We start from the raw sequence: 26,928 nt of genomic DNA, 5'->3' as shown, positions 1-26,928 counted from the left end.
TCAAAGATTTGTTTCAATAGAATTTATTGACTACATTGCACAGTACATATAACACACATACATTCATACACAAGAGAAATGGCATGTTATAACTTTCATCTAAATTCATATGTATTCAATTGGTGCAAGGGAGATAATCCTAACATTCCAAAATAAAAAGCCAACAAAAAAAATAATGCTTTTTTTTTTTTTTTTTTTTAAATATACCTAATAACAAAACAGAGTTTTTAAAAATATACTTTATAACAAAACAGATTTTTTTTTTAAATATATCATAACTGATTAAACTAGTACTTAAAAACTTTAAAACAGCACTTTAATTAATGATAATTGTTTTAAAATGAAAGTTATAAATAAAATGAATTGATGTTTGATGAACTGGACAAAAAACAACCATTTATGCCAATCTGACTAAATTCAACTCCTGTGAACTGCTTTCATTCACACAACTAATCTCTTATTCTTTACGCCTTTACACACATTTATACTAAAACAGTTATGCATTACAATTGGTGGCAGCTGTCAATGAACCATCGTTGGTGGCAGGTTTGGCCGATCTTCTAACTTTTCATATTCTAAGTAAATCTCTTTGTGCACTTTCCTCCAGTATTTTGTATCAAACACATAGTATGTTCCCTGTTCATATGTACTTGTTTTAAGAATGGGATCTACACCAGGTGCTCTTGTGATCCAAACACGCTCTTCTTTATGGTATCGCCAGTCTCGACTGTACCTATAGGATAATTAGTGTAAACAATATTTTATTATGAAAAATACAAGTATAAATTATAAACACATTCACAATAAGGATCCAAAAACAAGCAACAATTGCTTATGTTAATCTGTCTCCTTGGGACATAGGGATTATAGGATAAATTGGATTCATTAGATACTCTAACAATGTACTATGAATTTATTTTTCATGCATGGATACAAATTTTCTTTGTTATATGTAAACTTTTGTGGAAATTTAATTTTGTGGTTTTGCCAAAGCCTGCATATATATGGTATGTTCTTTTGGAAGATTTGTGTTTAGTGGAATTTTTAAATTCATGGTTTCCCTCTAACCTGGAAACCAACAATAATTGGTATCCATCAGTAATAATAAATTCATAGCATACTTGACAACAATTCTAATTACTAGTATGCTCAAATAATAGCAGGAGAAAATTAATCCTTTAAATAATCCTACAATTTTGATAAGAAATTCTTACGAAAACAAATGAAAAAATTACTTGAAAAGAAAAAAATCAAATTGGAGAAATATAGATTCTTACACTGCAACAAGTGTATTACGATATTTCTCCACTCTCGACAGTTAAATTTTATTATTTAAAGGGCTCGGCAAGCCTCGTGCTTTAAATATAAAATTTAACTGTCGAGAGTGGAGAAATATCCTAATACACATGTTATAGTGTCGGAATCTGTTTCTCTAAAGCTTTTGATCGTTCTTTTTCAAAGATTTTCAGAAACTTGTGCTCTTTATTTGCGACGTCATCATGCATTGTCGCCTTTTTTCATGACGTCACAATAGGAAATTTCAGAAGAAAACAAAACATTTAGACGTCATTATCAAATTTCGACTAATCATTTGCTGACAACAGATTTTTCACTAGTGAGGAGAAATTTTTTTCTCACACTGGTCAGAAAATGTGAAAGCACAAAAATTAGAGAAAAAATAAAGTTAGCTGTTCTTCAGAATGTTTCTCATTTCTGTTTCATTTTATTTTAAGTTGGCAATATGCAAGTTTTGGTGGGGTTTTATTTTTATCTTTGAATGCGATGGCATTATCATTTTTCTTAAATTACAAACTCATCTGACAACTTACAATTCAGCAGCTGATGCTAACTGTAAAACATCTCCACCATTCATATAAAACAAGTAAAACAAGAGATCTTCACCATATCTGTTTAACTTGATAGGTGCAAGCTGAAATCAAAAAAACTAGTTTCACAATATGCACAGTTTTTTTGTAAACAGTTATAAAACTTAATTATGTCTAAATAAACTGTTATTTTTTTTTCAAATTTTAGAAAACAAATAATGAATATTTGTTGACATATAATCTTAATTCTGATAAACCTTAGTCTGTGCGATTCAGAAATTATTGCGTGCATTTATTATTGCAATTTTGTAATTTTAGACTGAATTGCGATTTTAATTTTTACGATTTTGAAAAAATCCTGTTTTATCCATATTCAATATTTCAAAATGCGAATTTAAATTATTGCGTTTTCAACTCTGTCGCATTTTTCGCAATAATAAAAATTTCTGAATTTACAATAGTATACAGAAGTAACAAGTTATAAACAGCACAGATATATAATAAAAACACATTCAAAAAATTTAGATTGAGATATTCAGCCAGGAATGCACACAAGAGGAATTAATAAATAAAATGTACAAAGTTTCTTCAAAATTCAGTTTTTGGGTCATATTTATAACTTCCTTAAATGTATTTGTATTTCAACTATTTGGATGAGCAATTAACTTTTAAATATAAAACACATATTATAGATACATTTGTAGATATTTTAGATACAATTGTGTAACTTATCAGATATATATAAATTCCTACCTTGTCTCGGATGTAAATATTGGTTAAATATTCAGCAGGAACATGGAAATCTGAAATGCAAGAAAATCATAGTAAATCTACAGATTACTCCCCTTTTTGGCATAATAACAATTTTGTTCTTATATCTAACATGCATTCAAACAGTGTTCAAAATCATTTTTTACATTACATTTTAGTACAAATTTTCTAGATAGTCATTTTTTTCCAATAATCATTTTTTTATTCTTAATTTAAAAATAGCTTGATGTTTGAAAACTACGAATACAAATGTATCTGCAACATTTCATATATAACATGTATATGTTAATGGAGACACTTATGCATGAATTAATATCATGATGATCAAGTATGAAAAAATCATGAGTCTAGTAGCTCAGTCTACTGAAGAAGCTGATTTATTTCATTTGGTTTTTATTTTCATTTATTTTGATATATGGATATATAATAACCAATGCAATTAAAACCTGCACGAAAAATTAACAAATAATGAACATAACTTTCTAAAATAAACAGTTGACACAGATATATATCTTGTCTTTATGTTATTTAAGAGTACAATGCAAATATTGAAATAAAACAGCAACACTTTAACATATTAACTATACAAAACAATCAAAAACAATGAATTTCTATGGAAACTAAAAATTGGCAATAATGATAAAACTGCATACCAAATATCATTGACTGATCATGATCATAAGAAGTTCCCTTTGACCTTGCCTTAACACAAACTCTAAACATGTAAACAATGCAAAATTTGTAAAGTCAAGGAACCATGAAGAGGTGGGATCATTGGATCTCCATAGAAAGGAGATGCACATATGATAGTACAACTGCACACCAGATTCATCTTACATTGACTTTATAACAAACTTTAAAATATGAACTAAGAAAATGTCCATAGACCATTACTGAATGGATGAGGTCAAAATATTTCCATTGATATGAGATGTGTGAGTTCTTATACAACTGCATACCAAATTTCATTAACATATCGTGAGCGGTTCTTCTTGAACTGACCCAATAACTAACTAATACATTGTTGAAAGCATAGCTGCCACTGAATGAAACAGCAACGCCTGAGACCCAATTAATTAACAAATAAATCAATTTAAGAGACAACCCAACAAAGTGTTGCCTCCAATTATAGCCATTGTTACTCTTTTTTTGCAAAATATTTTAACTGTACTTTGAACAGGAACAATCTATTTGCCATCAATGACATCAAAAATAGTTCTTCAATGTCCAAAGTTATCAAACAATGAAAATAAATACCCCATGAACATGCTTATACTATAGCTAACAAATCTAAAATATTTGATGCCATGAAAAATATATATTTTGTTATCATATGTTTACACTTATTTCTAACATTTATGAAAAACACATCATTGGTTGAGAAGTTACACAAACATATCCAGTCAAATTATACATGTACTAATTGATAACTAGCAAAGGTAGACAACTCAAGGTAGACAGTTCATGTGAATTAAGAGGTTGTTAAAAATATTTAGTGTGTTAAATAAAAAATCAAGGCAGATACAAAAAAAAAAGTTGTTCATAAAAAACAAAGTAATTCACATTAATGAAAAATGATTTCTACATTTTCTCCAAAATGCTGGTCTAATGGTGACAAAAGAAAAAATCTTAAGTTATATTTAATAATCCAAGGCTTAAAACAGGTCCTTGAACTTTGACACAAAATTTATTGATTTGTAGGTATAAAATGCAAATATTTTTTGTGGCAGTTCCTTTATCGCACTTTTTAATATCATTAAAAATTAAAACATACCAAAAATTTTCAGAATTTTCAGTATTCAGTCCAAAATTTGACTGCTTTTGTTATGACAGACCAAAAGGTGAAAAGCGTATTCATAATTGGCAATTTGTAATGATAAAACAGTGTTTAAAAATATTTCAAGGCAGTTGATTAAGAAAAAATCAGGAGTTTGAGTTGCTTAATGGCTTCGTATCACATGCTCTCTATACAGGGGTTCAAATATATATGTTTGGTTCAAGATTCCAGACTCTATAAGTTAAACAAAATTACTACCAGTAGCCAAATGTTCCCCACACTTTATAAATGAGAAAATTAAATTAGGTGTCACATTGTGTCTTTGAGGTACAATGGGTAAAATACAATGTATAACATAAGAGGGGACAATAATTGAAAGATCCTTGAAACTTGCAGAAATGTATTCAGGTTATTAGGCTAATAGAGTACAAATAAAGTTGAAACTGAAAAGTGTATGACTTCAATTCAAAGAAAAATAATTTGAACCCCCTATCTACTATTGTAAAAAGGTGAGGTTAGGAGGATAATTAATTTCAAACTGATATCAATATCGCCTAGCAGAGAGAATCTTACAAATTAACTCATCATAGATACCAGGATTAAAAGTTTTATTTTTACGCCAGACGCACGTTTCGTCTACAAAAAGACTCATCACTGAAGCTTGAATCAAAAAAATGTTTAAAAGGCCAAATAGAGTACGAAGTTGAAGAGCATTGAGGACAAAAACATAGGTAAATTTTGCTCTTTAAAAGTTCAATTGAATCTGGTTCTACTAATAAATTTGCAATTACAGTACTAGTGTAAATATTCTCTTTCAAATCACAATATTTTCAAATAATGACTAAATTCATTTAAATTCAATTTCTCCTGAAATTCACATTTACTAGTGTAAACTGTTAAATTATTGTACCTTTATCACACCTCAAGTGGATTTTGTCATCTTAATCTAACAAATGAGGGCAATCCACTCTTGCCCACTCACATTTCACTTAAGGATGTACTTAGGTGAGGTTTTGGAATAAGTGTAAAATGTTGTTTTGGAATAAGTGTAAAATGTTCAAACTCCTAAGACTTAAGAACTCATAAAAGGTCATTTGACAAAATTTAAGCAGATTCTTGATTTTCTTTTTATTGATTTGAGACCCAAAGACAATCTTGGGAGTTTTATCTTATTTGTGTCTACCACTGGGGACAGGTAGAGATGACAAATTTCACCTGAGGTGTAGTGTAGTGTAGTGTGATTTTATGTTATTATTGATGACTTTTAACAGATCAAAATATTAGCTATAATGAAAAAGATAATGTGAAATTCATATCATTTCTATTTATTAAAAATTGCCTATGTAATGGCCAGCGAAGTGATAGCTTTAATGGTACAACGAAAAGGCAGGGGAGATAACTATTAACTATTTGTAAGCAAGTGGAGATAATTACTACTTCATATATACATGTATTATATTTTATATATGACATGTTAGACTGATGTTATGAATTATGAATTTATGACTATATTAATAGGAGGTTTAAAAGAAAAATCATTAAATTCAAAAAAATTACACAAAAAAACCCTATCCTTTATCTTTATCAGGGACAAAGGCATCTAAGTAATAAAAGTTTCTTTTTTAAAACAAATTATCTGCTCTTTCCTTTTCTTTTTTCCCCCTTTTTTTCAATTCAATGTCTTTTTTGTGAGAAAAAAAAATGTGAACACAACTTTTAACTGCAACAAAATAAAAGCTGTGAGGCCAACAATAAATATTTTTTGTTTGCCATTTTGTGCCTCAAAAAAATCCAACAAACAAATTGATGATTTTAAAGCCTGTCTCTCCACAATTTTTTGTCCAATTTATATAAATATTTTATCGTGATGTTTTTTCTTAGATAGTCCAAAATCAAGCTAAAGCTAACAAGAAAAACATTTCACATTATTCTTTTTTTATTCAACATTTTAGAAGCTATCCAAAATTATTATCATTATAACCATGGCAAACAAAAATTGTTTCTAGTGTGGCCTTAACAAATAAACCACAATGAACCAAAATTTTGAACGTCTCCCTCAGTTATGGTCATTATCATTTCCAGAATAACTGTTCGTAACTGAAGCTAGTACCAACTTTATGACAAATAATTAAGATGTACCACAATAAAATATAGTTCATTGAAACATTTTTTTCACTTTTAACTGGAATATCAAATATAGTACTTTGTGGATTGATTCACATTATGAAGTCCTGGTACTGTGGATTCATTTATTTTTGTGGGTACAAATTTTTCGTGGATTGAGGAAAAACAGCATATTTGTGGGTATTCAATGTTGTACTTTTGCAATAGTCTGCATATATTCCTATAAAAAATTGTCATTTGTATTCATGAAATCCACAAAACTTGGTATCAAACGAATAAAAATAAATCCACAACACTTGACAATTTGTAACATTAGAACACGTGGTTCACATTGTTCAACTCAATCACTAAAATTCAGGTATAAATTTAATGTCAACTACACTTACAGTTGTGAACAGTTATTCTAGGACACAGAATTACCTCCCCTGAGAACGACATTCATTTTTTGGTTCAAAGTTGAATGAAACAATGCGATTATATAACCATGCAATGATCACACTGATGTGATATATAAGCCAGTAAGCACAGCAAACACTTGATAAAAGCTGACCTATATCTTGAGGTCTGCATGGTGAATCGGCCCATGGTGACTGAAAAGTACTGTACAGGTTTCTGAAGAAAACCAATCACCATTTTACAAACTATTCCAGTATATACAATTTCACATTTTGGTAAAGATTCTCCAAAACATATCTATTGATTCAATCAAGGCACAGTGTCCAATATCTGCCTAAGCTTTAAAATGATCTTATGAAAATTGAAATTCCTATTTAACCAGCCCCTCATACATCACTTATCTGCTTAAGTTCTTTGTTTAATTGTTCTATCTTCCAACTGATATCTTCTTACAATTTTTGGTGATGTCTTTTTTACTTCTATGACACCTTATTTTTTAGATTTCACAATTTGTACTGCATTTGATTGAAGATGATACAATATTGGAGAACCTTTGTTAAATATATTTGTCATGTATACTGTTCTTTTCAAATGTTCTGTTCATTCTTTTTAATTCAATTGTTCTGTATTGTGAAACATAAGATAGAACAGCAACAGTGACAATCTTACTATTTATTAGTAGAAATGTAAATCATTTTGTCTAATGATTCACATTTCATTCTATATGTAAAACATCTGTTTATATAATTCAATTTTTTTTGTTCTGTTTTCAATCCAAATTCCCCATTTTCCAACCAAAATATATATTATTCATAGGTCAATTTTTCTTCTTACTTATTTACCCTATACAAAAGAATTCAAATGATATAAACAGATGAACACCATACAAATAAAGACGAGTTATTTTTATGTTGTACATTATGCTAACCTATATCCTGTGGGCGACACGGCAAATCTTTCCATGGCGACTGGAAAGTACTGTATAAATTTCTGTAAACACCAACAGCAATTAGTAAGTAAGATATTTATTTATACCTGTATTTGATCCCTGTTGTAGATTTGTTCTGACAAAGGGAGATAATTTAAATGTTTCTACTTTTGCTTTCATTTCAGAGGTGGTATATAAGAAAAATATGACAACAAAAAAATGGTGACTTATGCTTTGGCAGCGTTTCTACCTATTTTTCCGTCTCACGTTCCAATACTTCTTTTCATAGTCAGTTTGAATTTTTTTGTAACTTTCACAAAATGATTTTTATCTGTGATTAACTGTAGAGAATAAGTTTGTTAAAAGTTTATATTTCATATCTCTGAAAACAAATAAAAAAGACATAAATTCAGCCATCAAGATTGGAGTTGAGTACACCTGCACGAGCGGGTTGGAACTGACTTTGTTGCTCACTTACTCCTATAATATTATTAAACACTTACTCAGGTGAGTTCAGATTTAGGCCTAAAGTTGTCAGATCTATTCCAGGAGCTAAGGCCACCAGGTTTGGGTCATTCTCAGCAGCTCTGATGAATGTCAGCAACCCAACAATACCAAACTGGTCATTGACCATACCATTTGGAATATTGGATACAGTACCTGAAATTAAACAGTTAATTAAACGTAAAGATCATTAGGCAAAGTACAATAGTTTTGTGGTTCCCAAACTTTAAACTATTTTTGGTCACCTTTCAGTATATACATTCCAAATAAAAAGACATTATCATGTACAAAGCACAGCAATGAAAGCAGGTGCTTCAGCTGATATAGGTCATCATTATAGATTCATATCACAAGTATAATATAAACTGCCTAACACATTCATATACAGCCAGCTTAAATCTCTCAGCTAAAACAAATAAACTCATCATAGATACCAAGATATAATTTTATATATATCCAGATGTGTGTTTCGTCTACAAAAGGCTCATCAGTGATGCTCGAATCAAAAAATGTTAAAAAGGCCAAATAAAGTACGAAGTTGAAGAGCATTCAGGACCAAAAAATTCCAAAAAGTTTTGCCAAATACAGCTAAGGTAATCTATGCCTGAGGTAGAAAAGCCTTAGTATTTTAAAAATTAAAACTGAAACAAGTGAAACTTTGAGCTACTGCTCACTGATGTAAGTTGTAACCGGGCCACAAGTGGACAATTCAAATAATGTAAAAATATGTCAGTGTTTGGTAAACAGGAAGTTGTTGAGTGATGAATCTGAAGATACATCACACGATATGGCCCACTCATATAAACCCTGAAACCAAAATTCAGAAATCCATGTAATGTAGTTCCATAGAAAAATGTGACAGAATTTTCAACTTGGGTGTCATATGTAAAATGATGTAAGTGTTCGGTAAACTGGAAGTTGGAGGGTATTGAATCTGAAAACGCATCACACAGTATAGCTGACTCAAATAAACCCAAAAAACAAATATCAGAAATTCTTGTTATGTAGTTCCTGAGAAAGATGCAAAAAAAAATATTCATGTGATGGACGAACAGACAGACAGGACAGACAGAGGTTAACAGTATACCCCCACTTTTTTTATAGCAGGTGTTTAACAATAATAAGATTATTAGCTTTCACCATGGACTGATGTGTAAGTCTTCCAATGATAGATGGGAATTTATGCCAAATATATAAATCTGTATATATGTTAAAAGTATCTGAGATTTTTCTATTAACCTGCAAAATCCTTGAAACTAGTAAGTTAGTAACCAAACAAGAATAATAAATAAACATAGCAGGAGATGGTAACAAAATAATTCACTCTATGAGTTTATTGTATTTATATTATTTTTACTCCAGTCATTTTTGTTTGTACATGAACTTGTGAAAAACAGATTGACATTTGAAAATTACCTTCCTATTTGAAATCTAAAAAAAATCTCTTTACTAAACATGCTTAATGAACTATTCTAACATGACGTCCTTCAAACGCTTTGAGTACACACCCGTGGTAAAATATGAATATATTTCATGGGCTGTTCCCATTGTACCCCCATGTCATATGTTTTTTAATGAATGAGTGACTCGACGTAATAGAACAATGACGTCAGAATATAAGCAATTTACGGGAAAATACACGCTTGTGAAACGGAAAATCATCACAACAAGGAAACGTTAACAAATGATGCTAAAATTAGTTACATTAGCCGTTTTTGTATACATATGAGACATATAAGTACAATAATAATTAGATTAATCTAAAATTATCTAAATATGTTATTATAAATAGTTTAAGCATCATCATTTATTCAGTTTGCTCCGTTATTTTACGTCAATTTAATAGTGCGTTAATATATAGGAACGGCAAATAATGCCATCACCTAGAGCGCTTCGATCCAAAATAATTGCCGTATTTGTCCTATTAGAATCGAAATAATTCATGGGGGCTTGAATATATCTAGATTTTACCACGGGTTGTCCCTTTATGCCAATATTTTACCCCTCGCTATCGCTCAGGGTAAAATATTTGTCATAAAGGGCCAACCCGTGGTAAAATCGCGATATATTCAAGCCCCCATGAATTATTTGTTATACACTTTTACATTTTCCCTCTAAACAAAGTGGCCTTTTGCTGTCATTCTGACATTTACATAGTAGTAAAGCCTGTTGACCTATGACCTACCATCTTGGTGTGTCTGTATTCCCCTCTTTGGAGCCTTGTCACCAGGATATTTACCATCCTTCAGTAAACTTGTATCACCAATCCCTGATGATAAACTTGTAGGCTGCAATGTAAAGAAAATAAGATCATCCACAGTGAAATCTCTGTTATCTGAAACATATGGAGATCGAAGGTCATATTTGATTTAGATTAGGCAGGTTTAAAGGTTCCATAGGTAAATCAAACATGATTTATAATTTTTCAGTGATGTTCCCAGTTAAATCTGGAGATTTGGGGTTAGACATTCTAAAGCATCCTTGTGACCTTAGGAAAGGACAGAAAAATGCTTCAGATCCACCTAATTTTTACAGTATGTTTTTATTTAACTCTGAACATCTGATAAAAATATACCTAGTTGATATTTGAGATTTTTTTCTAATTGGTGACAATAATTTGCAAGACCTACTGCTTCATACAGCAATCACTTCAGCACTGTGGTGACATTAAGGGGTGCCACATGTGGAGAAAAATGTTTACCCTTTAAGAGCATCTGATATCAGCCCCTGTTTTATTGTTTTTTTCAATCACCACCTAACAAAAGTTATTTGCTGTGCAAAGTATTGTGTGGAGTAACAAGAATTGTCAATTAGGAAACTGGGCTAAAACTGGCAATTATCATCCCATATCATTTGGGAAATTATAAAATACTGTAGAAACACTAATTTTCATGGGGTTAAAATGTCGTGTTTTTGTGTCTTAATAAAATTTCATGGGGATCTAATTTCATGGATTCCAATAAATGGAAGTAATATTATATAAATTTTAAATTTTCGTAGTGGTTTTAATTTCTAGGTTATATTCTTTGCATGTAATAAACGAAATTTAATCCTCCACGAAAATTTCCGCTATTACAGTATATAAAAGTTTAATTATATTTCTATTATTGTCTTTATTTTTAGAATTTACCGTTTTGCAAGTAGCATCGCCTGATGAACTTGATGGTGGATCTAAAAATAGAAAATAACTGATTAAATGGTTTGCATGGTTTTTTAAATAAATAACTACACATAAATCTTTTTTGCAATGAAAAAAGAATTTGTTCAGGAGCATGTAATTCAGTGATTTTTGTTTGTTGATGTATATCATATTTGTTTTTCATTCACTGTTTTGTACATAATTTGGGTTGTAAGTTTCTCATTTGAATTTGTGTAAATTTGTCATTTTAGGGACTTTAAAAGGTGACTAGGCGGTATGGGATTTGCTCAGTTGTTATTAACTTTGTACTACATGTACTAGCTGTTAGTAACTGTGAGTACTCTCAGATCTGTAATTGTAAGTTTTTTGTTTTGTTTTTGAGGGTGTACATAATTTAAGGAATACTAAAAACATCTTTTTATAGCTCATTTAACTGCATTGTTTGGTATGAACACAAGTTTTTTAGTGCTTATTTCACATAGGCACTTTTATAAGTCAAAATTCTACTGATATATGTTTACATTTATAAAATTTGAGGGATTCAATACTACTGCACAATCCAATTCTTCTTATTACTGTTATGGCCAACTAAATGGCCACATGACACTCACATGACAATTACAATATAAACCAGTAATTTGCATGAATGAGAATCATGCAGAAATATTGTTTTTTATGTGACCTCATGAAAGTTCTTCATAAAGACATTTACATAAAGTCAAGAATACAAAACTACTGTAAATTCAAATATTTGTGTCTTCATATATTGTTTTGCTTGACATAAATGCCAGATTAATACTATCAAGAATTAAAACATGAGTTTTTATTTTTATGAACCCAATCCTTTTGTCATTTTCACAATAATTAAACCATGGCCAAAGTTTGTGCATTTACAGTAACTTACTTGTGGCACCTGGTAGAGCTGGGAAGTCTTCCTGTTGTATCTGGAATTCTGGTGTTTGATCCGACACAGGTTTACTCACCATACCTAGAAATATAGCATACAGAAATCTATAACACTAGCATTTAAGAGGGAGAGAAAATGGAAGGGATTACAAATTTATCTTTTTCTGTACAAAAACTATACTAAAACAAAGGTAAAAATATTGTTAAGTGACCAATTTTTCCTTGGGCTTAAGTTTCTAGATTTTCATAGGCAAAGTTTGCCTTAAGATTTTATTTTCATGCTGTTCATGCACTTAAATCTCATTTTACATAAAGATGAATTTTCATACTTTTTTTATGATTGATGTCTTTTATACAGTACAGTAGACTCCACCTAATCGGATATCAGTTAAACGAATATATCGGCTATTGTAATATTATTTCAAAACACTGAACCATTCCCTGTACATTTCAGCTAAATTACATCAGATAATCGAATATCAGAAATTAGAATATGATTTTTCTTTCAATGATATGTTCCAATTTTTATTGAAGCTGTAATTAAATAGTTGATTGCCCTTGATTTGCATACAAGAAAACTTCAAATCTGTAATCTTGCTTCTCAAATAACTGAATTCTACCTAATCATCATCTTTACTTACCATAGTTACGTATGGATGACACACCACTGCTATTTGGTAGGGAACCACGATTACTAAGACTTGGGAACTCAGATAAATCCAACCCCGGCTGATTCTCATCATTTCCAAATACTACAAATAAAAAATATACTTAGCGTTATACAGACTACAAAAGCTTCTATCATCATTCATGCATCTAGGTTTCACTTTGTAAAAACAGCTGATTCACAAACCACACCTCTTTTCATGAGATATTTTGTTTTGTTTACCTTCTGGTTTCCAGATATAAACTCCATGTTTCGTCTCATAGAGACAAAACTTTGGATTTTTACCGGTATGAAGTCTTAAGAAAGACTAAAAGTAAAGGGAGGGGAATACAAACTTTTATAAATATAAGTTTAAGGTGGTACCCAACACTTTCACTAAAATTAGTTTGGCTCGTTTAATTTTCATAATTTTTTTTTACTTTGACCCTTTAACAAAAATATAAAAATTTCTAAAATTTTGACCCAACCATATTATCAGAAAAATTACAGTGGTTATATAGTAGTTTGACAACACCAATTTGGATCAATGAGAAGCTTAATATTCCCTTTACAACACAACGTAATTAAAACGTTTAGCTGATTTTACAGAGTTATCTCCCTGTAGTGTTAGGTAGCACCTTAAACTCTTAGAAGTCTGAGGCATACATGTATATGTGTTGAAAATATACTACACAACCCCTTTGTTTTGACCTTTGCAAAATATAGAAGTGCATATGAACTCTACATTCCGGGACCTCAGGATATGATATTTACAAATCTTCAGAGTAAAAGTGACATTTTTCTTCATGTTTAATGACTCAGTGTGATTTTAAGATGAATATTTCTTTGCATTTGATTTTTTTGTTTGCATTAGGTATTTTGAGAAGAAAAATAAAAAGTTCACCTTCTTTTCAATTCTTAGCATTATTCTCTATGATTCTCTAATTATTGTTCTGTAAATAGTGTTATAGTGTCTTCATTATTTAGCTCACTAAAAAGGTTCACATTGTAGCTCAGAGCTGATATTTTACGATATCAATGTGTAGAAAACATGATAAACTAAAGACCTGTTGGTGACCTTCTGCTGTTGTCTGCTCTATGGTCGGGTTGTTGTCTCTTTGGCACATTCCCCATTTCCATTCTCAATTTTTATATGATGACTATGATGATTTTTATGCATTGATGACTGCTCCAATTTTTATCTGTAGCTCATATCTCAACAAACATTTCAACTTTCATTCTAAATTACCTCCTGTATCATGAGTGACCTTCAATTTTCACCTTTCTCAAATAGTGGATTGTTATTGTAGCTTCAGCCTTTTAAAAGCGCCAAAAAAACCCAACATAAGTTGATAATTAAAAACTGTATTTCATAAAATAATAGATTGCTACCAATCTAAGCACTTACTTTGTCGACTGCTCTGTCCAAATATAAAACTGTTGTTCATATTGTTCATGTTTGATATTGGTGTACTTGAACTGAAAAATATACAATACATAATTAATGTTTCAACATCTATTTTTAATCTTATTTCAAAGTAATGCTAATTAATAATAACATCTGACTCTTAAAAACAAATATACAAAAGACAATAAATTTGAACTTAAACTAGGACTGATAATTACCTAAAATTGTAAGCCCCAACTTTAAAGTGGGATTTTTTTTTTAAGATGTCTTGTATTCACTTTAAAGATTTTTTTCATATTAAAAAAAAAATTACACCTTTAATCCATGGCGTCCCAATAAGGAAAAAAAGGGGTGGGTTTCCAACTAAATTTCTCCATTCAAATGCATTGAAGTGAGTAGTACATTAACTGAATGACTTTCAAAGCTGTATTTATAGTTGGCATGTTACATAACAAATAAACCTTTACTTTTCTACATTGGCTAGAGGTATAGGGGGAGGGTTGAAATCTCATAAACATGTTTGACCCCGCCACAATTTTGCACCTGTCCCAAGTCAGGAGCCTCTGGCCTTTGTTAGTCTTGTATGATTTTTAATTTTAGTTTCTTGTGTATAATTTGGAGTTTAGTTTGACGTCCATTATCACGGTACTAGTAGCACACATAGTTTTAAGGGGCCAGCTGAAGGATGCTTACGGGTGCAGGAGTTTCTCACTACATTGAAGACCCATTGGTGGCCTTCGGCTGTTGTATGCTATATGGTCGGTTTGTTGTCGTTTTGACACATTCCCCATTTCCTTTCTCAATTTTAAAGATAAGCTCTCTGAGCTTTTATAACTAACAAATTGACTTACCTGGGCATACCAGAGCCTATTGGTCGGTTCTGTATTTTAGACATATTGTACAGTGTTACATAAACTGAATGACTAACCTTGGCATACCGGAGCCTATCGGTCGGTTTTGTATTTTAGACATATTGTACAGTGTTACATTAACTGAATGACTAACCTTGGCATACCAGAGCCTATCGGTCGGTTCTGTATTTTAGACATATTGTACAGTGGGGCATTAACTGAATGACTTACCTTGGCATACCAGAGCCTATCGGTCGGTTCTGTATTTTAGACATATTGTACAGTGGTACATTAACTGAATGACTAACCTTGGCATACCAGAGCCTATCATCATTTCTGTATTTCAGACATATTGTACAGTGGTACATTAACTGAATGACTAACCTTGGCATACCAGAGCCTATCGGTCGGTTCTGTATTTTAGACATATTGTTTTGGTTCATCACACTCCTTTGTCCTCCGATGGCTGATATTATGTTTCTAAAGAAAAAGATAAAAAAACTCATAATGAAGATTAATTGTAAAATTGTTTGCAATTTCTTCTACTATTTTGTTAAGCTACATGTGAAATAAATGGGGAATGTGTCTATGGGACACAGATGATGCCCCCGCTTACATATCATATAAATTTATAATCATACATAAATGAAGGAAGGTAAAAGTGACACTACCCAAATTTGTACTCGATCTGAGTTTTGTAGTAATAAGCATTATGTACATGCTTCATAACATTTACAAATGATTTAGTTGAGACAAACTAAAGTTAGCTTGTTTCTTTAATTATTAATTTCTTTGTCTGTCAAAATGTATGTTTAGTTATGATTATTAGCTCCTTTATTTGTTATTCTATTGTGCAGTGTAACAATAAAGTAATATATCTCACCTGTTTGGTGATGGCTGTTGTGGAGCTTGCTGTAAATTTAAAGGTAGATGCATGCTGGTAGGTGTCACATGACCCTGACTTGTACCTCTGAACTGGGGCCCTGTTATACCTCTCTGTTGTGGCATTGTAAAATTGCTGAGACCTATAAAAAGAGGTATAAAGATTTTCAATTTAAAGATGAAACTACCTATAAATGTTAAAAGTGATATGCACCTCTTATCTTTACTTCTAAATTTCAAAGACAGTCAGATATGAAAATGAGATTAATTATTAAAATTTCATCAAATGTTTTATTCAAATAAGATTTTCAAAATCAAGTGTGCAAATTTTTTTTATCAAACATAACATATGCATGTTGCAAGTAATGCAATAAAAGTAAAATGAAGATTTAGTGCACCATAAAATTAACCAATTATCTTTGAGAACAATTTCTTACCTTGAGAATAAAAGTTACTATTTCCAAATCCACTTGATAATTGAGACGGGGAACCTGATGACATCATCTGTAAAATCAAATAGGTTCTGGTTATATATAGCAGTGGTGACTCAGTTATTAAACTGTTCCCTTTGTAACACTCTCAAATGTGTCCTATTTGCCCACTATGGAACTCTAATATATCCCCTTCAAATTTTATCTCAAGATTTTGTAAAAATATTCAGAACTGACCTATATTTGTTAATTTCTGTGTCATTAGGTCTCTTGTGGGAAGTTTTCTGATGGGCAATCATACCATCTCTTCTTTTTTATATAACAATTATTTTATATTGTAAATTAAATTTTTGTGATGACAGAAATAAAATGGCTTGTTTACACCAAAAGGTTGCCCTGGTGACATGCCTACATATTATTGACCTGATTTCTGTGAGACAAAATGATTTTAAAGAGTATCTGTCAGTACAGGATAGCAAGTAAAATTATTTCCCTTGGATGTTTGTTTGAGTGTTCGAAAGGAACCATGTTTTAAATCTAATTTTAATTTGAATTTGAAGAAGGTATTTCAACATGTTTGACTATAAACACTGAGTCTGAAAGATTGAGAGGTTTGACTGTAAACTTGTAAAAGTTCAGATAGAAAGGTTTGACTGTAAACTTGTAAAAGTTCAGATAGAAAGGTTTGACTGTAAACTTGTAAAAGTTCAGATAGAAAGGTTTGACTTTAAACTTGTAAAAGTTCAGGTAGGAAGGTTCGACTATAAACTTGTCAAAGTTCAGATAGAAAGGTTTGACTGTAAACTGGTAAAAGTTCAGACAGAAAGGTTTGACTGTAAACTTACATCTCTATCGGTTCTGAATGATGACTGTGGGAAATACATACTGGTTTCATTGTCCTCGTCCTCCCCAAATAAACCCTAAAAAATAAAATAAAAATATAACAGGTTTTACTCTTTCACCTCAAAAATAGCCTCAACCTTCATGCCCTTTAAATATTAGAATTAACTGTCTTCAGTGGAGAAATATCTGTTGCAGTGATTGAATCTATATAAGTTTATAAAAAAAATTCTGGTTAATTTATTAACAACTTTCTGCTTGATTTCAGAGCTTGACTATACTACAGGTACTATTCAAGAGATCCTTATCAATTATTGACCTTGACATGTACAATGTATGTTGGTTAATGTTGTTTTGGTGCTGTCTTGCAGAGTTCGCAAAAAGTGGCGGTCCTCAGGATTTTACCACCAAAATTTTGAATAGGACTGACACACTTTTAGTATTTCTCAATAGATTTAATACTGAGGACCAGCAGATTTTCTTCAAGGAGCACCAAGGAAAAAAAATATTTCGCAAACTCTGGTCTTGTTGTCATATTTCTCTCACTGTATATTCATATATATGTTAGACAGATGGATTTTTTACGCATATCAATAAATCTACATTTGACCTGTCATATTAAGTGCAAATGACATAGTCTCCATATATATTTTGGTTAACATCAGTGAAATTGAGGGAAAGATATAAGGTCATTTGAGACAAAAATACCCATGTCAATGCAACCTTCCAGTGACTTTTTTACACAAACAAGACAAATAAAAATACTCTTGAAATAAAATGTAGTACATATATTAAAGTTTGGTACAAATGCTAGCTCTAATAGTGGTACATAGTTTGGTACAAATGATAGCTCTACTAGTGTTACATAGTTTTTGTACAAAAGCTAGCTCTACTTGTGTTACATACAGTTTTGCGTGGTTTTGGAGGTTGAACAGCTTGTGATGGAGGCTGCATTGAGGGAGGTGGTTGGTTAGGTGGGGGAGGTTGTGGGGGTTGTAGACCCACAATTCCTAGTCCCATGTTTCTCTCATGTCTCTTTGATCCTGGTGACAGTTCTCCTGGTGTTTTCCTGTTTTGCCCGCCATATCTGAAAGGAAAAATGTTTATTTTTACATCGAACTACTACCATGACAAAGGGACTCATTACAATTGGGATTAATCTACAATATTACTGTAACTAATCAAAGCAATCAGGCTTGGAAATCTTGGGCATGTGCTGACTACTTGACCAAATGACCCTTTAAATTAAAAAAAAAATCATTTTATTTTTATTATGCTTTTGACCTTAATAATTCAGTGGTTATATTTTGCAACTCTACATGAACATTAATGCCTAAATGCATTTACAATGAAAAATTGCCACCGACCATCATGACCATTCAAAATAAACTAAGGATTTACCTATCTTGATTAGAACTGACTGTTGATTGGTCACTTTTGCCGTAGGGCACCAATCAAAATTCAGTTTTCTTGAAAAGTTTTGATGTGTTAGGAATTCAGCCCCTCACAAGTAGGAGAAATTAATTACATGAGGGGTTTGTTATGCATAAGTACAATGTATATACATCATGATTTGTACTTATGATAAAATAATGAAAATTAATTAATTTTATTTAAAGAACAAATAGTGAAAACCACAATTGAACAGCTGATCTGTTTTGAATCTAAAAAGAATCATTAATATCTTGAATGCAGTACAAGTATATGGGCAGGAATTCGCTAGTGAAATTTTAGGGTCAATAGTGTTTATCCAATTAAAAAATAAAGAAATCATGCAAATTTGGAAAATAAACATTGTTTAAATATCAAAGTGGGTTAGTCTTTATTGCCAAATGCAAAAAAAATGGATCCAATTGAAAAAATCAACAAAAAATCAGCACTTGTTAAGTGCTGGCAGTTGAAAACTGTAGACAAAAAGTGTGACATTTCTGCAGTGGCAAAACCCCTAGCCATATTTAGAATATGCCTGAAGAATTGTTCTACTATAATAGTTGAAAATCAACTGCAAAATGATCGGTCTATCATTTAGAAACCCCATTTTGTACAGAATCCGATTATTGCTGCAAATAAAATACGTTTGAAAATGGACAAGTGCATGTAACTTTTCGTGTCAACAAATGTTACATGCACCTTTTCATTAGCTGATTAGCTTTGGAAACAAGTTATTGGTCCAGCATGGCAAATTTTGAAAGCTGTCAACAATGGGTACAATTTGGATTTCATGATTTTTATCAATCAACTGAAGTTTGAAAAATATAGAAGGTAAGAAAATTTATTTCATTTTTGTGTCAATACTGCCCAATAATACTCATCTTTTTATAACAGTTGCATACTTTTTATAGTAAGCATTACCATAATTATTTTTTTCACATTTCAACCCACTGACAATTATATTAAAATGTGGCTTTGCCATCTTTCACACTTGGCATCTACCAGTGATAAAGCAGATGATAAGAGAGTGGGACCAGGTTAATTTGACCTCACAATGAAGTATTACATGCACTTTCTGTGTAAATTAGGTTCTTTGATAATGATGTGTGACTTGCTTTGCAATTTTGTCAAAAAATATAAGTTTATCTTGTATTTTTAAAACAGGTTTGACCCTTACGATATTCATTTTATTGCTGGAGAGATTTCTGTACATAACATTGACACGAAAATATTTACTAAGGAAAGGTGTCTATGATACATGCAAAAGCTTTTTTTTGTACGGTTTGCCTTATCAATCTAATTTATTACATGAAATACCACAGATGAATTGCCAATTTGATTAACTAGTACTTGTATTCATTCTCAGCATTATAAAGATAACTGGCCACTTAATTTGAAAACATAAAATGTAACATTGACACCAGAATAAAAACAATATTACTTTATTACACTTAAAGCATAATTGGCCAGTGCATAATATTAAATCAAATGTAAATTTATGCTGAATTCTAAACAGAGAAGTTGTTGATCTTTCTTGATTTCTAGACTTTACAATATTTACTTGTAATTCTTATCGTTTAAAGGCATGTAACATTGACACATCTTCTGCATCCAGGTTACATGCTACAACCTAATAAATGTGCATACAATTATTCAATCAATAAAATCTTGTTGAAATTTAAATTTGCTTCATTAAAATGATATTAAAGAAATAAATGAGTTTTAATTATTTGTGTTTATTTTTTTCCTGATTGACCAGCAATTTTTCCTCATCATTTGTTGGTGTTCCTGTCAATGTTACATACATAACCCAGAATTATAATGTTTTAAAAGCATTAATTTCCAAACCTCTGTTATGAGCTTTAAAATGAGTTTATCTGAGTTTATAAATGACTAACATCTGAAATATTGTCATCACACAATTTCTTTGATGCTCCTATGATTACTTTATGAGTAACATGGACTACGATTTTTGTATCAGGTCTTTTTTGTGTTACATGAGAAGATTTTACTGTGTTAAAATCAACAGTTAATCTAATTTTTAATATTCAAAGTTATTATTATGATACTTATTTTAAAAAAATAATGTATAAAGTAAACCCAAATTAAACTTTTTTTTCATTAAGAAATTGTGTATGTAACATTGACAGAGTCTATTATTTAGACTTTTACATGTTCAGGCCAGTGTTACATGCGTAAACAAAACTTACTGCCATATGGAGCTATTATCTTATTTTTATTTTACAAAATTAAAGCGTTTTCATGTTTTCCTGTTTAATTTGTCTTTTAACACTAGTTAGTAACATTGACAACAATATTTTGTGTCAAGATTATTTTATGTTACATGCAAAGGTATTACTTCCTTAAAGTCAGACATTTATATAACATTTTATAACCTAAATGATTAATTAGATATTACTGGGCAGCAATTATATTATTTCTCCAAAGTTGACTATTAAGCACACCACTTATATCTTCTGGTCTTCATGTATGTAACATTGACATACAACCTTTTACTTTTCTGTCAATGTTACACGCATGAACAGAACTGATAACATTTACTAACTCCTTTGCTCTATAAAGAGATTATTGATAATTTAACTTGTTTTACCACCATCAAACTTAATCTTTATTTCTAAATATAAATATTCTTTATAGAAGTGTATTTTCTTCATTGACAACAAAATTGGTGTCGGTCTTGAAAATTTACATGCTTTTTTTAATAAAAAAAATCTACAGGCAATATAAACCTAAGAAAGAAAAAGATGATCAGCAATAAATGTGATGAAGAAAACTCTCAGGAAGATGCTGCAAAAAGATACTGTCCCTGACAACCAGTCAGATGGTGATGTCCCTGGCAGCCAGACAGATGGTGATGTCCCTGTCAGCCTGGAAGATGGTGATGTACATATCAGTCAATCAGTTAGTTGGTGATGTTCCTGTCAGTCAGTCAGTCTGTGATGTTCTTGTAAGCCAGTCAGAGGGTAATATCCCTGTCTGCCAACAGATGGTGATGTCCTAGTCAACCTGGCAGATGGTGATGTTCATATTAGTCAGTCATATGGTGATGTTCCTGTCAGTCAGTCATATGGTGATGTTCCTGTCAGCCAATCAGATGGTGATGTCCCTGTCAGCCAGTCAGATGGTGATGTCCCTGTCAGCCAGTCAGATGGTGATATCCCTTTCAGCCTGTCAGATGGTGATAACCCTATCAGCCTGGCAGATTATGATGTCTGTGTAAGCCAGTCTGATAAGGTCCCTATTAGTGAGTCAGGTGGTGACAGTCCTTTCAGCCAGTCAGATAGTAGTGTTTTTCTGTGTCAGAAAACCAGATGATGGTGACTGTGCATGCAGACATACTAGTGATCTCCAATTGGACTATTCTACAGCAGTGTAGAAGATAGTTATTTCAAAATCTTGTTTATTTATCCCTTTTCAATCACCAGTCAACACATGTATCATGTGTATTTACTGATGCTCATTATAGAAATCATGAGGAATTCAATTTGTAACATTTTTTTTAAAATTGTTATGCCAATAATTGACATTCCAGAATATCTTTTGCATTTTAAGAGGTTCAGGCTCCTTCTGATTTCAAAATAATAATAATAAACTCATCATGGATACCAGAATTGAAATTTTGTAGGCCAGAAACGCTTTTCGTTTACAAAAGACTCTTCAGTGATGCCAATGAAACAAAAAAGTAAAAGAAGGCCAAATAAAGTTGAAAACATGACTATGGTCTAGTGGGTGTTGGTTTTCTCTTCTGAATTGTTTTACACTGGTCATTATGGGGGCCCTTTAAATTGTGGCTTCCTGTAGTTTAGGTTACAAGTTTTCAAGATGAAATGGCATTGAAAAATCGAAACAAGATATTTGAGAGTTTCTATATTATTGTAAATTTTATAATCTATGCATGGATTTTGGTTCTGTTTGAGGGTAGATTAATTGTTGTTTTGTTTTTTTCTTTTTTCAGATAGATAGTTGAAGATGTTGGAGACAGAAAACAAGAAACAAGAAACTTGTTTTGAATGTTTGAAATAAAATTTATTGTTTAAACCTTAAAAAGTTATCATAAATGTAAGATTAACCAGCAGAAATAAAACGAGATATGGGGTAATATGTCTATCAGACAACAACCTCAAAGATGAAACCCAAATTGTTCTTTATAGAAGTTATGTAAACGATTGAAAATAAGATTCTCAATAAATGCAGCTGTATCAACCTCTCGTAGATTTGTACATGTTTTGTCTTGGTTTTTCATACTATTAGTTTTAAGTGTAACTGTGTCACATGAATGAGGGATACATGTAATCATTTTGTACCCTTACTTTGTCAGTATTAGTTATTGAGTGAGAAACTTGTGGATGCTGATGGTTGTGTGGTTGTCTTCTTATCAATCTCATCCCTGTGCATAAAAAAAACGGTTGCTTACTTACTGATATAAAAATGTTTCATGTTGTGGAAATTTTGGATGACTCCTTCTGAAATTTAGGTGAATGGTTTTGGTATTAACCACTATTCAAATAATATCATATATGAGAAATGTGGCAGTATTATTGTTTAATTTACATTCAGATGGTTGTTTGGAGGCTTTTTATATCTTTTAAGGTCAATTCTGGCATGGTTCATTATTCATATTTTTTGTGTCCACGTTACATGCAACATTTAAGTCACTATTTTATGACAGAAATGAGATAATTGCAAAAATATTAATACAATTTTTTAATGTGAGGGTAACACAATGAAAAAGAGCCTTTACATGTTCAGAAAGAAAATGATTCTTACTGTATTTTTTCTCTTAAACATTGCATGTAACATTGACAGAAAAGTAGAAGAAACTTGTTTTCACAAAATTTCTGAAAGAAATGAAAATATACATTTTAGAGTTTTGATGATAGACAATGTTTTGTGATCAATATATATGATATTGAATGTTGAATAAGTTAAGGAATCATTAATCTCAATTTGGAAAAAGTGTCCATGTTACATGCTCCAAATTCATTATTTGCTTTGGTTCCAAACTGACGCAAGTTTAAAAATGATTTTTTGGGTTACAAATAGAAGGACACCATTTGTAGCAATAATTTGTAAAAAATTTAGAAGCTTATAATGATTTTTATTTTTTTCTTACAATGTCACACTAAAGGAGCATTAGCGAATTCCTGCCCATATATAGTTTTATAGTGTTAAAATGTTTTCCTGAAAAGATAAACAGACATCAAATTTTCCAAAATCACCAACTGTTGAACAACATTGCTTGGGATTCATTGCCATTAAAATCATGCAAGAACATTAAAAAACAATATAAAGTAGCTATGCAGAGGACAAATATTTACATACAGTGGGCCGCTTGACTTAAAAAATGAACAAAAACCTATAACTTATACAGTAAACATGAGTCAAAGACAACAGCATAACAATTGTGGTCAAGGATCACACCTAAAGTTGTCAAGATAATTCATTTAGAATTATATTCCATGTATTCTTGCAGGTGTTGCTCTGAGGAAGGACTGATATTTACTACTCTTTTATAAATTTGTGCAGAGTACAAAAAGTGTACTAGTACATTGGAATATTTCACTGTGAATCACTCCCAATCATCAGCATTCAGGGATAAATCACTAGCATTCACTTATGGTGGTCATTTTTGTGTAATCTTCTCAGGCATACTGTAGCACAAATAAAGTTATTATGTAATATAAGGCCAAAACATTAACAAACTTGATCATTTTCAACATGATTTTGTAAATACAAATAACAATAATCTTTTTTTACTGAAATGGAAGGATCATATTGCCAAAGATCCATGTACAATCATGACAACAGCAACAATCCTGACGGATCCTGCAAGTCAAAATCCTTAAAAGTAAACCATAGAACCCTGTTTATTGCCTGGTGTCAGTGACAAAGTGTAGTGTTGAGTGTCCATTCATAAGGCAAATACATAAAAATGAAACAGTTTTTAGTTTTAAAAAAAATCTTGGTACTACAATGCAACACTGGAATGACTGGATCTGTACAAATCATCAGTCCAGGTCTCCTGAAATACTGTGAATATTTGACAAAGTTTTTGAAGCTGTTGTCACATGCAGACAGCAAAAGGAATTATGTGAATTACGTAGAAATAGATCCTTTCAGTCAAGTCAAGTTTTCAAAAAAAGATATGAGCACTCATATGAAAAGCTATCAATCATCAACGGGAAAATTAAAAAAAAAACATAAAATATTTCAGCAGCGAACCAATAATATTTTATGATAAAATGAAAGGGTTTGCTTTAAAGGTTGATTTTATGGTTTAGGAGGCTGGACTATTCACAGAATTGTTGATAATGATTTACCAAAGCTGCAAATGTTCTGGAAATAAGCGTAGGGAAGGCATTAACAAAACAACAAATCAACATTAGAAAACTTAGTTAAAAATACTGTGAATTTACAAGCATTCATAAATAAATTGTAAATATAAACATCAATTAATATGTGTATTAAAACAAATGTGTCTTTCTTTTAATATTTGATTTCCACAGTATTTATTAACTAAGTGTAATACTTACTGTGTATTCCAGGTTTCCACTAAGAATTTTCTGAATTAACAAAGGATTATTTTTCATACATATTGATCTAGATATCACCAACTTCAAAATAGTACTATTTAAAAAAAAAATGCATTATCAAATTAAAATGCTCAAGAAAATATTAAAGACTATTTTTTTATTTTTTCTAATATAACATTAAACCTAGTATCAGACATATGTCATGTACATACTGAAACAGTGTACATACATCATGTACATGTATGTAACATGTAAATTGCAGTACATATAAATGATATTTTTTGGAAACCCATCATGCCCATAGGAATGTATAAACAATTAGCATCTGAAACTACATTAGTACAATCTAATAACTTTATGTTGTACACCCATAAATCAATAGAAGTTTATAAAAAATTCAATTACCTAGAAGTTGGTGTCATAAAATACAAACCCTCCATGATGATGGTGATTACACAATGTTTAAAAATAGAAAGAAGAATTTTATGTTTCTAAAAATAACTTACTGTCCCATTCCTAAACTGTTGTCCATATTGTTATTTCTAAATGCCATAATATGTTACAACTTCCTGAAAAGTGATAAAACATTTATATCAGTATGTACACATTCTTTGTCGTACTTAAATAAAAAGTAACTTTATTTCAGGTTAGGGTGAAGTGTCTTACCTGTTAAACATGTTAAAACAGCTGCATTTGTTTGCACCTGTCCTAAGTCAATTACCTGTTGTTTAAAGATTGCTGATGTGGTTCATCAGTGTTTCTCGTTTTCGTATACATTGTACATGTACCTTTATTTATTGCTAATTTTTGTTTAATAAAAGTAGAGAAAATGAACTTATGGCGAACAGACTATATGCAGTATGGTACTCAGGGCGAACAGACCTAGTACCAATCACAGGAAGCAGATAAGTGATATACATGTATAGCTAACATTATATGTAGTCATCATGTACTGTACTAAATCATTTTCTTCTATTTCTAATTAACTTACTCATTACTACACTGTTGTTTCATTTGTGTGTTGTTCACAATACATTTCCTACAAGTAATGCTGTTTTATGGCTAAAATCTGTATGTATTAATTCGAAATGCATTATATTTAATAATTTTTAAGGAGAGTATGTTCGAACTGACTAGGCCAGTCTCTTCATTTGTCATTTGAGACTGTATTTTTGTATCTGCATATGTTAAATCTTACCTATTAAACACAATTATCATAGGAAATCATCGCATCATCAAGATTGTTTAATTTATTTTGTGCTACTGCAGTGAAAAGACGAATTATTGGCGAGTTAGAAAAAGAAAGAGGTTTGCTTTTTAACAGGAAGTTTATTAACAGCGCCATCTGGGAGCAAGATCTGAGATTATCACCAAAAACCAACAAAAATAATTACAACGTCCCATAATTAACATTCATTTAGTCACGTGCGGACAGAGCCAATGCATTTTTGAAAGTATTGATGTGGAGCCAGGACTGTGTATCTGCCAGTGGCAGATCTAGAGGGGGTGTTCCG

At 31.0% G+C, this 26,928-nt stretch overlaps 1 protein-coding gene across 3 annotated transcripts; it reads right to left on the bottom strand.

Annotated features, from left to right (window-relative positions):
- Positions 1-26,797, bottom strand: LOC134686811 (CCR4-NOT transcription complex subunit 2-like). 3 transcript variants are annotated; one of them, XM_063546611.1, is made up of 18 exons: positions 26,613-26,797; positions 25,921-25,983; positions 25,415-25,444; positions 18,336-18,516; positions 17,435-17,509; positions 16,596-16,662; positions 16,160-16,301; positions 15,661-15,756; positions 14,426-14,496; positions 13,013-13,123; positions 12,370-12,453; positions 11,457-11,497; positions 10,512-10,614; positions 8,326-8,482; positions 7,823-7,884; positions 2,580-2,629; positions 1,830-1,930; positions 1-733 (listed from the first exon to the last, which is right to left on the bottom strand). In XM_063546611.1, the coding sequence occupies exons 2-18, from the start codon at positions 25,965-25,967 to the stop codon at positions 523-525; spliced, it is 1,629 nt and encodes a 542-aa protein (XP_063402681.1). In that variant the 5' UTR covers positions 25,968-25,983; positions 26,613-26,797; the 3' UTR covers positions 1-522. The 3 variants fall into 3 exon arrangements, with proteins under 3 accessions (XP_063402681.1, XP_063402682.1, XP_063402683.1); XM_063546612.1 differs by lacking the exon at positions 7,823-7,884 and adding an exon at positions 7,049-7,110; XM_063546613.1 differs by lacking the exon at positions 25,415-25,444.
- Positions 26,798-26,928: the final 131 nt, after the last annotated feature.

Source organism: Mytilus trossulus, chromosome 10 (assembly GCF_036588685.1).
Source record: "Mytilus trossulus isolate FHL-02 chromosome 10, PNRI_Mtr1.1.1.hap1, whole genome shotgun sequence".
NCBI lineage: Eukaryota > Metazoa > Mollusca > Bivalvia > Mytilida > Mytilidae > Mytilus > Mytilus trossulus.
The sequence above is the reverse complement of the archived record's forward strand: the minus strand, read 5'-3'. Positions and strand labels throughout refer to the sequence as shown.

Excerpts from the sequence above, each read along its gene's own strand:
- LOC134686811 (XM_063546611.1), bottom strand. The coding sequence starts at position 25,967 with ATGGCATTTAGAAATAACAATATGGACAACAGTTTAGGAATGGGACA. Across the intron at positions 25,445-25,920 it reads AACAGTTTAGGAATGGGACA|AAAATTCTTAGTGGAAACCT; the intron begins GTAAGTTATTTT and ends TTGTTAATTCAG. Across the intron at positions 13,124-14,425 it reads TGGACAGAGCAGTCGACAAA|TATTTGGAAATGATGAGAAT; the intron begins GTAAGTGCTTAG and ends TTTTATTTGTAG.